Here is a 12,253-nt window from a genome sequence, read left to right as displayed (position 1 = left end):
TGGGCACTTTTCTACACTTTTTTCGCTGATATTTTTTAAAGTTATCTCCTCTTTTTGATTGACTAGCCTTAATTTAAACCTTCGCCACTTCTGGTTTTTCTATGGATGCAACAGCAAAGACCTCACATTTTTTTTTTTGACGTTCTTTTCTTCCTTCATGGTATGGGTTTGAGCCTGCCTGCCTGCCTACTACCACTTTTTTTTTTTTTTGCTCAACACACACCTCCAAACACCCAGGCTAGTCTATTATATAAAGGGTAAACATTTGTGTGTATGCCTCGCTACAACTTTAAAAATCCAATCCGAATAAGAATGATTTTGGTACTCTCTTAAAGGACAGGAACTCGATGAATAATATGTGAAATCAAGAATGAAATATCCATTTTTTCTACCTTAATGACTGCAGAATCTGATGGGGGGGGGAGGTCACGTAAAATCATCTCTTTCTAAACAATTTCAACATCTGCACATGCGTGAACCATTCACCTCACGGACATGTTAAGTACAACTTCATGATATGACCATCACCGTAGCTTGAATGGGTTACAGGGTTGTCTCATAACTATTAGTTTCTGCATTTGTGCCCATCTTACGACGGACATTTTGTTTTTTTATTTTAAAAATATTTTTCAAAACGTTTATTTCGATAAGCTTTTGCATTTTAACAGGGGAAAAAGATTTTTAAAAATATTTCTGGCTTTGTACTTCGTATTATTTATTTGGCATTTTTATTTAATTAGTGGTTAATTAAATTAAAATAGATGAAGCATGCATGGGGGGGACGCCCCATGAGTGCACAGTGAATAAGGTATAAAAAAAAAATGACCAAATTCAGCATTTGCTCCCTAACCTCCCCCATCTCATTTAGCCCCAAATTCTGGTGAAAATGAACAAACGGTGCAGTTTTAGGCCTTAACATATGTAAATTTAAGTTCTGAACCATGCAAAAAAGAAATGACTAAGACCATCATCTGGTGCGCTTGAAAGCCAAATCACAACACAATATTATGAAAATAAACAAATATTTTACTTGTTTGAAATTTATAATTTAAATATATTTCGACAACCGAAAAATAAACTAATAGGGAATTAATTAAAATGAATGTTTAAAAGAATATGCAAATTAACTAGATCTTTTGCAGATGAATGCAATTCCATCACCCATGTATAACAAAGTTGTATTTTCTTTTTAAACAAATAAAAAAAAAGGATTTTTACTATGAATATCAATACACACACACAAAAAAAAAACAAAAACAAAAAATTATAGGAGTATAGATAAATGGATGAAAACAATTCTATGTTAAGGAATTTTAATTCGGTACTTACCAAACTGTTAAAGCAGTGAATTAGGAAGACGAGAAGCATCGCCTGTTCCTGTAAGGAAAATTCTTCTGTTTTAAGACTAGCGTGGAGAATTTCTTGGAAAAAAGCTGGAAAGTTTTCAGGTTTTGATTGGAATGCCTTAAAAAAAAAAAAAAAAAAAAAAAGATTAGTTAATAAAATAATAAATTTTAATATTTATATACATCTAAAAAAATTTTTTTTAAAAATAGATCTTGACAAGGAATTTTATTTTTTTTTCAGAAACATTTCCAGAAACAACGTATAGAGACGATAAGAAAATTGTCAGAATATATATCTTTCTACAAACTTGTCTCGTAAAATCAATGCAACATTTTTTCTGTGTAAAATTGAGGCCTCCAGAGCTGTAGTGATATTCGATGTAGGTGTGTAATAATAATATTAAAAAAAAAAAAAAAAATCAGTGCAGCTTTAGAAAAACATTACATACTTACGTGTTATGCCGAAATTAGTATAAATTCCAAAAATTACGAAAAATGGTCATGTAGAAAAATAATCATAAGTAAAAACAGAATTTTTCAAAGTTGTAATTTCACTGTAAATTAACCCTTTAGATGCTTGAAATCAAAGGGAGATAACTGCTATCAAGTTGACCATCTAATATAGTAGAACCCCGGGACATGGCATTAAAAATTAGTAACAAAATACAGTACAGTATATAATACACATGTATAAAATCAAATAACATTATAAAAAAACAACATAAGGTCGGGCAAATACTGTAACCAGGGTCCGGAAAAATATTGTATTTCACATCATAAATTGAAAAAAAAGCATATCCTAGGGCCACCGTATCCTGGGGTTCGACTGTATGTAAAAGGCAAAATGTGTGTGTGTGTGTGTGTGTGTGTGTGTGTGTGTGTGTGTGTATTTCTGCCAAAATCTTTTGACAGACGAAATTGATATCGTTAGAAAGCTCGATCTCTTGGATGAAAAATATCTAAAAATTGGCCAAAAAGATTAATTTGGTGCTGGTCAACTGGGCTGTCTATTTGCAAGGAGGGGTCAGTCTTTGCATCAATATTTTTGCAAGTCATACGCCTACCAATCTCAACGTACGTTTATAAGCTGTTATTTCGAAGGCCAGTGATGTCATAAGTTGCCATGGCCGTGACAGCTAATGCATTACAGGTTCGATCCTGCCTGCCTGCCTATTGTGGCTAATTTTTTTTTTTTTGTTGTCGAACGGGTACTCGCTGCTATTTTGATTGAAACATTTGGGGGCGGGGGTAGGGGTCTCAATATCCTTAGTATACCACCTCTCTCAACCTGGGCAATGCCAGGTACCCCTGCTAATATAAAGGGGACCTGTCTGTGCGTTAGTGTGTGCGTTTGTATTTTCTCTAGATAATGCTCTAGATGAATAATGAGAAAATTAGAAAAAAAAAAAGATTAATTCTGCGGCAGTCAATTGAACCACTTTTTTAGAAAGGGGGGAGGGCTCCTTTTTCGTTTCATTTTTAATTGCAAGTCACGCACGCGTATCAAACTAAAACTATGTTTTTAAAAAAGCTTATTTTGCAACATTATGATGTCATAAGCACTCGTGGCTGTGGGGGCAAAAGCGTTTGTCCATAAGCTTTGCTTTCTTTTCCTCTTTTGCATTTGGACACCACAAATCATTTTTTTTTTTGTGGTCGCATGGGCACTCCCTGCTATTTTGATAGAAATAAAAGTTGTTTTGATTCATTTATGTATCTTTTTTTTTTTTTTTTTTTTTTTTGAGGCAGGGGGGAGGGGAGGTTCCAGTGCACAGGCAGCAAAAAGTGCTCAATATCTGGAGAATAGCTTCTTCTCTTTGTATCCTTTCTGCCGAAATATCTAGTGGGGAGGTTGTCACATACTTTTTTTTTGAGGCGTTTACACTTTCATGTTTTTATCCATTTTTTTAAGTAGTCGTATCGATGTTGCCCACGATCAAGTTGACATATAATCATGAAAAACTGATCAATATCCTTAGTATAGCAGGTGTGTCCAAACCAAATTTCATGTGAACCTGGGCAACACTAGGTATTCATGCTAATCTTACTTTTTCTCAATAATATCACACAATCAGAAAATTAGTTCTAGGCGTCTTCCACTGGATGAAGTTTCATAAATTTTGGAATTTATACTAATTTCGACACGACATGTAAGTATGTAATAATGTTTTTCCCTAAAATGCTTTTTTTTCCAAAATACATGATTGGGTAGGATAACACACTATAGTAAAGTTGCACCCAAAAATTTCCATGTAAGTTTAGATTAAGTTAGAAAAGGGAATTTTTCTTTAGAGGTTAAGTTCGATGTAAGGTTGACATGCACAGGAAATTTTATCATGGGAAGAAGTTACATGGCAAAGAAAGCGAGATCGATTCTCTCTCTTAGGCATTCAATGTTCAAAGTGAATAGATGTTTGTTTTAATTAATTAGTCTTACAACATCTATACATTAAAAAAACAAAGGGAGATAACTAAATTCAAACATGCAAGATTATTTTTGGCATTTTTTATGACTTTCTCCATTCTGGAAGAATAAAAATCTTTTCTGAGAAATTGTAAAATTGTCACTGATTATCTCCCCTTTAATTAGCTCTTATAAAAAGTTTAAATCTCACGTAATTATCATACTATTACTGGCTAGAAATTGTTTAGCAATAAAATTTTAAACACATAAGACTTTTCAGCACTTCTTCGTTCTTGTAGCAAAATTTGAAAATTGAAATATTGGATTTCAAGTAAAACCAATGGTATCCACTGAATTGTCATGTCACAGTAATGAAAATATCCAAAAATTATGAAAAACGATAAGGTAGAAAATTGATTATTAAAGAAAATAGTTGGTGCTTCTACAGAATTGGGACGAGATTTTTGGAAATCATAAAACTGAATTTCACATGAAAACAATGGTATCTACGTATTCCTCATATTTTTAAGATGATTATATCCAAAAATTACGAAAATCGATGAGGTAGAAAATTTTTTATTAAAGAAAATAAAAAATAGAATTTGATGAAAATGATTGTAAAACACAGGAGAGTTCAACAGGAAGGTGATTTTCCATTCGAATTAAACAAAGATGGTGCTAAATTTTTCACCTGCTGATTAATTAAAGTTGTTTTTTTTAATAATTCAGTAATATTCAGTAATTTTGACTAAATAATTTGGAAGCTGCCATTGTAACTTAGAACTGACAAAAAAATCAGTTGAAACCATTGTTTTAATCTGAAAACTTCATTCATCAACTACAAAATCTCGTCCCAATAGCATAGAAGCACCAAATAGTTTTCAAAGAAATTAGCAATTTTAGCTTACGTAATAACTGAAGAGCAATTATATTAGCAGAGGAGGTAATTCGTTTTTGAAAACTCAAGAACTTAGTTCAATTTGGGAGAAGTTTTTGAAATGGACTTGCATACACTGAATCAGCAGGATATTTATATATTTTTTTTCAGCTAATAAAAAATCATAAAAGGAAAATAAAAAGCGAACTATGAGTTATATGTTATATTCATTTTGTTATTTGTTACCTGTTCTGATTTTAATAAATCCTTCTTTATTAACATTACAAACTGAATTATTTCCCTTGACATAACAAACATGGCCGAAATCATTTTTTTCCTTTGAATGATGGAAATACATGTTTTATGTAATATTTCAGAAATATTTAACATTTATGATATGACAACCAGGTAGATAACACTGCTTACTGAAATGAACAAAAAAAGTAAGTAGTTATAAAAAGTAATTCTCTGTTTGAAACACTCAATAATAAATTAAGATTTAATGGTTAGAAAGACCAGACTAGTCTGAAATTATTTTTAATAAACATTGCTATTTATTAAAAATAAAATGGAAATTTTTATTTAAATTTTCGGATAATAAAATATTCATCTTCAGGAAATTGGGAAGTTGTTTTTTTTAACTGTTAAATTTTATTAAATCTTAATTTATTATTAAGCGTTTCAAAATAAAATAAGTAGCTCTTCTTAAAAAGAGTTTATTAAATACATGTTTGACAGATGCCAAAAAGCTGTAATTGGACAAACAAACATTATTTTGACTTAACTACAAACATCTCAAGTCATTCCAGGGATTACCACCACCACTGCATATAAGAGGAAGAAAAAGAAAAAGGGGGGGAAAAATACGAAACAAAAAAAAAACAACTGTCCATTTTCCTGAAGATTAATATTTTACTAGTCAAAAATTTGAAAGAAAAAAAATTCGATTTTATTTTACTAAATAATTTTACTAAATAATAATATTTATTAAAAACAATTTCACACTTAAAATAAAATACACATCAAGTGCGCTTGAAAGCCAAATCACAACGTAATATTAGGAAAATAAACAATTATTTTACTTTAATTTCAAAAAATAAATTTTAAGCAAATACATTATTTGTTTGTTTTTCTAATATTACGTTGTGATTTGGCTTTCAAGCACACTTGATGCATATTTTATTCAAATTAAATCAATGTTGACGAAATTTCTCACTTGTCTGACTGTTAAATCTTAAGTTGTTATCAATTTTTAATGAAAGCTCAATTTTTAGGCTGTTGGATTTTCCTACAATAACCAAGAAGTACTGATTTTTCTGTTTCCTTTCAGATTTTTTATGCACCTTTAATGCAGAGTGTGCAGCTATCAGTATTTCTGTATAAATACATACACTGAATGAGTTAATCTTGCAACATCTATACATACATGCACATAAAATGGAAGCTTTCTTACCTCCCAAGCGGGAACTCTTTCTCGAAATTTCTCGTTGACCATGATTACAAGTGACATTAAGTGACTTTTGCTGGCCTGAAAAAGAAATAAAATAAACATGATAAAAATAGGCTTTTTTTGGCGCTCTACACTATCAGAACGGAATTTCAGAAATCATAAAACTGAATTTCATTTCATGAAAACAATTGTATTTACATATTAGGCATATTTTTACGATGATTTTACCCAAAAATTCCGAAAATAGATAAGGTAGAAAATTATTTATTAAAGGAAATACAATTTGGAGAAAATGATAGTATTTGCTTATGTAAGACACAGGAGAGTTCAAAAGAGAAGGAATTTCCTCCCAATAAATCTTGGAAAATTCAGGCAAAAAACTTGTATATATGTTATTTTTATGTTATTTAATTTTTAGGCAGTTATTTTTATATTAAACAATTATGAAAAAAAACTTAAACGAAAAACAGACTCAGAAACATTGTATATATGTTATGTTTATTTTGTTATTTGTTTTGCGTTAGTCGCATTAAAAACTATTAGAGTTCCTGTTTACAACGCCTCTCCATGGGACGGAGTTAGACACCAGGGTCATTTTTTAACATTGAGAAAAGGAACAAAAATTAAAAATTGTTTTAGTTGTGAAGGATTTCTCATCCACTGACAGAGAACAAGAAATTGAAGTGTATTATCTGAAGAACAGATGCTACACTTTGAGATATTAAATTTTTTTTATTAACAAGAAAAAAAAATACAAATGGAAAAATGAACAAAAGATTTAGGCACAAAACCAACTCAAATGTGGGCATATCATCAAAGTCTCCTGTTCGGCACACAAAAAGCCATCCAACACATGCCACCATGTAAAACGGAATATGAGGATGTGTACCATAGTACATGTGAGGGTATGGGCAGCCAAAAAAAAGCACATATGCAAATTAGGAAGTGTGAGCAATAAAAAAAAGGAGAAGAAATGCGCCACATAGTTGAGAGAAGCAAAGTGCGTGTCAAAGAAAATGGACATGTAAAGTGGAGGAAAAGAATGGGCTGGCTGTGGCCAGCATGTGGTCGAAAGAAAGAGAAATGTGGTTTGGGCTAAATGGACATGTGGCAGCGAGAGACGTTTTAAGTTGGTGTCGAGACGGGAGAATAATGGTAATAAAGGCTTTTGTTAAAAAATAAAAAAAATGTTGACCTAGATTTTTATTTATTTCTTTCCAGTTTTATTTTTTATGAATTACTAAAGTGTAGCACCACGTAACGTTACAGATGATGATGGTATGATATAATTATGAAAAGAAAATGCAAATTGTTAAAACTTACTTTTTCAGGATGGTAGTTAGGCCAAAGATAACATTCAAGGTATTGACTAGAAAAACAAAACAAAAAGACATTATTTTCTCAATATATATATATATATATATATATATATATATATACTAGCAAAAGTACCCGTCGTTGACTGGGTTCAAAAACAGCCTACAGAAAATGGACTCTGATTTATGAAAGTATGATAGGTTATGAAAAGGAAGGGTTGTAAAGAGATAGCTTCGAATTTGGGGGTATCAAAACCAAAGCAAAATATGATGAAAGTAAAAATAAAATAGAAAACCCCATAATTTATTATACCATACCTGTTCACACTGAAACACTTATCACAATATTCTGTGGATCTATATTAAAAAACCTTGTTAAACTTTGTGACATATTTCCATTCTATGGAGGTCAGGCATGAATGAACACCCCATAATTTTATTATACCATATTTCTTCAAACTGAAACATAATTATCAAAGTATACTTACGCAGATAGATATGAAAAATCTTTATTAAAGTTTGTGCCTATTTCCATTCTATGGAGGCCAGGCGCGAACACAGACCCCACAATTTTATTATACCATCCCTATTTAAATTAAAACATACTTATCAAAGTATTATTATGTACATCTATATCAAAAACACTTGCACACGTTTTTTTAAATTTTATATTTCCATACTTTGTGGACCAGGTGCGTACGCAGACCCCACAATTTTAATGAATCATCATTATGCCAGATCAAACATACCCATTCCTGTGTCTCGATAATCTTCTATCATTATATGTGATCAGTTTTCTATAATAGTCAACCATATAGGAGCCTATTCGTGACCAGACACACACACAGACGTTCAACTTATAATATCTGTATCTGTGGAAATATATTTTATTTTCTTATAACATACACTAATCCTTATTTAAGAAGCTGTATGTAGTTACAGAACAATATTACTGATTGATATAATAATTAAGTGACTGATATTGTGCTACGAAACAGATACTGTCAAGAATTGTAAATGTCAACTGAATTAAAAGAATAAATTATAAGATGGTCAACATCATGACATTTGGAATATAGACTTTCGTCATTCATTTGAGTCAAGTTATTACTTGTCCTATGTTCCTTGTGATATAAACTGCATTCAACGTATATGTCCCGGGTGTCTACCTGTTAACGTGTGTGTAATGTTACAGATGTTAGAATTTCAGTGTTTACAAAGTCAAAGTTTTCTTTTTATTTTATTTTCACCCGCTTTTCCGATTCAAATTAGTTGCTCTTACCTGAATTCCAGCACAACAATCCTTCGAATGGAAAACCTAAAACAATAAGAAATAAATTGTTATGCGTACATAATTTAAAAACAATGAAAACATTTTTTTTTAACCCTAACCCAACATTTTTTAAAAAATTATGTTTCTGTGGTAAATTATGCTATGCGAACCATCTATTACATTAAGGGGCACTGCTTTTTTTTTTTTTTTTTAAATTTTACTTCAGTAAGTTTTAAGAGATCAAGGGGCTCACTCCTGGAGCTTACACTTGATTCCGTTACGATTTAAATTTATATCCGAGGGCTCTTTTAAAAATAGACGCAGTTTCCTTTATGGCTGCTATCTGTATCTCGTTACAGCTCAGTCTTCCAACGATTGCTTCTAAGTATTTCTGAAGATTCTTTTTTATTAAGCCAGTTGTTCCTATCACAACCGGTATAATGTTTCTTTCTTTCAGTGACCATGTCGTTTTTAGATCATTTTTTAGGTCCTATGCTATCTTTCCTTCAATTTTTACCTCTCCCTCCCCATAATCTGATAGGCAGTAGAACTGTTGCAGAATTTACAGATGGTGGATATCTCAAGTATAGCAGGTGTTTCCAAAAAAACCTGGTGGAAAAATGGTAAGATCCTTCTACCGCTCCAGTAGATATCTCATTCCTGATGCAATTCTCTACCTATATAAAAGCCAGGTATGTGCAAGGATGGAGTACTGTTGCCACATCTAGGGAGGAGTTGCTAGAAGCAGCTTATCCTGCCTTGACAGAGTTCAAAATAGACTTTGTAGCTTAGTGGGGGATGCCCTTTTCTCTTCCATGCAACCTCTTTCCCACAGAAGAGATGCTGCGAGCCTGTCACTGTTTAATCGTTATTTTCATGGCAAGTGCTCGTCAGAGCTCTAATCTATTTCCCCTCCCCCTCGCCAAACTTTCATAAAAAATACTAGTCTAGCCAAAACCACTATCAATAATTTCCCCAACTCTTTATCTGTGCCTAAACCTAAACGTAGATTCCATGAACAAAGGTTTTTCTTAGAACTGCACGCCTGTGGAATTTTTTTTTTTTCTTTTTTTTTTTTTTTACACAGGCATCACCACATTATCAAGACCAAGAGGCCACTCAAGGATAAGGGTTAAAGAGTGTACAGTAGAAATTGTAAAATATAGTAATCATTAGTAATGAAAATTCGGTAAATTTGTTAACTTATATGGAACGGCTCATCAAGAACTTATTTACGTTAGACTTGAAGACAACCATATTGTACTCAGCCGGAAAGCTGACTACAAGTTGATTGTCTTCAAGTCCAATGTAAACAAGTTCTGATGAGTCGTCCCCTTAAGTAATCCAATTTACAAAATTTCCACTACTTACAATTACTACGTTATAATCCAATTGACTAATGTACACCCATTAACCCTCATCCTTGAGTTGCCTTCGGGCCTTGATGAGTGGTGACTGCTATGTAAAAAAAAAGATGTACATATCTGTGATGGAAAGAAAATATCATATTCCAAAAGTCATATAAATAGATCAAATAGTTTTATTTGTAAATAAGAAAATAAAATTTTATGAATATTTGGATGATAATCCAAAAAGTGACTGCATCATAACACCATCTTGAAAACAGTCTGAAGGCAAAAGGGAAATAACTCCAAATAATTCAAACTTGCAAGATTTTAAAAATCATTCTTAACATGGGTTGAAGAGGAGACATTGAAAAAAATTCAAATTCACATAAAAATTATTTTCTTTATAAGAATAAAACTACTTAATAAATTTAGATGATTTTTGGAGTACAATATTTTCTTTCCAAAATCCTTCAACAACTCAACAATTAGAAATCATTTCTTTGAAATGACAACCAGAAGAAATGAACGTATTCAACTTACTTGGTAGCAAGGATTTCTTTGGAATAAATGTCTTCGATTACCTACAAGAAAAGAAATTTAAAACAAAATCATCAGAATGGCATTATTCATTTATTTTCAAAGGAAAAAAAAAAAAAATAAATAAAAATAAAATTACCACTTGAACAACATTTTCAACATTACTCACCTGAAAGAATAAAAATGATTAACTCATTTTTGGTAGCCATTTTTTTTTCATCGCATTCATTTCAAAAAGAAAAAAAAACATTTAAATCATGAGAATAGAATTATTTATTTTCAAAGGAAAAAAATAAAAAATAAAATAATAAAACAAAAATTACCACTTGAAAGAATAAAATTGATTAATTCATTTTTGGTAGCCAATTTTTTTTCATCGCATTCATTTCAAAAAGAAAAAAAAAACATTTAAATCATGAGAATAGAATTATTTATTTTCAAAGGAAAAAAAAAAAAAATCAAAACAAAATATAAAAAATACCACTTCAACATTTTCTAAACTACTCGTCTGAAAAAATAAGATTGATTAATTCATTTTTCGGTAGCCATTTTTTTTTTTATTTAAAAAATTATTTTTTTTTTTTGTTTATCGAATTTGTCTTAATAAATCCATTCATTTAAATTTGCTCATTTTGGTGTTTATTTAGAACTAGCGGGGGTACCTGGCGTTGCCCGGGTGTTTGGAGGTGTGTGTGGTGTTAAATAAAAAAGAAACTGAGGCGAAGTTTGAAAATAAAATCAGCGAAGAACCAAATTGACAGGTGCGCGCACGGCTATTCAGCAAATGAGGTCAATGACCAGGTTTGTTATAAGCCAAGTAAAAAAAGAAAACAACGTTAAAACTTATGGGGGGGGGGGATGATCAAAACATCGAAAAAAAAAACAAAAAAAACTAATGTAAGGCAAACGAACGATGTTAAATGTAAAAATCGAAAAAACAAAAAAGAAATGGCTTAAATAAGCCTGTTTCGATATTAAAATTTTTAAAATCGGTGGGTACCCGGGTGTTTTTGGGTGTGTGGTCGGGGGTGGATAAGCGAAGTAAAATAAAGCAAAAAAAAAAAAAACAGAAAAACGAACGTTACGTGAAAAATGGCTTAAATAACACTGGTTCAATATTTAAATTTAAAAAATCGAAAAAAAAAAAAAAGACATCTCACACCACAATTTGAACCCAAAACGCGCTAACCAACTGACCTAACGCGACGTACATGAAATTTAGTCAGTTTTTCAACTATTTAAAGTAAATTAGGTCATGACGTATGCATAGAACTGGTCGTCGTCACGAGAGGACTGTTTTTATTGACCCCCTCCTGTCGAAAATTGTTGATTTCGGGGTGAAAAAAATGAACGTTTTTGGCCAATTTTTCGATATTTTTCGAGCGAAGGATAGAACTTCAATATGATACCGAGTTTGTGAATTTTTGTTCTGTCTGTCGAAAGTTTTTAGCAGACACACAAACATACACACATACATTTTCGCTTTTATATATATAGATTACACTCATTAAAAAAATACAGAAAAGTATTTATGATATATGTACTCGTCACATAACAAAGATGTCATCTTCCAAAAATCACATAAATTGATCAAATAGGTTTATTTTTAATTTAGAAAATCAAATTTTATGAGAAAGCAAAGAGAAGGCTGTGAGTGGCCATATTGTTTTCGATTTGCCAAAATACAAGAGCAACAATTCA

At 31.2% G+C, this 12,253-nt stretch overlaps 1 protein-coding gene across 1 annotated transcript in view; it reads right to left on the bottom strand.

Annotated features, from left to right (window-relative positions):
- LOC145296088 (RNA helicase aquarius-like) overlaps window positions 1–12,253 on the bottom strand; it is a 143,644-nt gene that overhangs the window by 118,920 nt on the left and 12,471 nt on the right. Inside the window, exons 4-8 of the mRNA XM_080142226.1 lie at window positions 10,556–10,596; window positions 8,676–8,711; window positions 7,401–7,446; window positions 6,081–6,155; window positions 1,330–1,464 (exon numbers count right to left, since the gene is read on the bottom strand). Of these exons, the coding sequence (XP_079998352.1) occupies window positions 1,330–1,464; window positions 6,081–6,155; window positions 7,401–7,446; window positions 8,676–8,711; window positions 10,556–10,596 (333 nt within the window). The remainder of the gene's footprint in view (window positions 1–1,329; window positions 1,465–6,080; window positions 6,156–7,400; window positions 7,447–8,675; window positions 8,712–10,555; window positions 10,597–12,253) is intronic.

This window comes from Euprymna scolopes, chromosome 16 (genome assembly GCF_053919585.1).
Source record: "Euprymna scolopes isolate OS-2025 chromosome 16, ASM5391958v1, whole genome shotgun sequence".
Lineage (NCBI taxonomy): Eukaryota > Metazoa > Mollusca > Cephalopoda > Sepiida > Sepiolidae > Euprymna > Euprymna scolopes.
The sequence above is the reverse complement of the archived record's forward strand: the minus strand, read 5'-3'. Positions and strand labels throughout refer to the sequence as shown.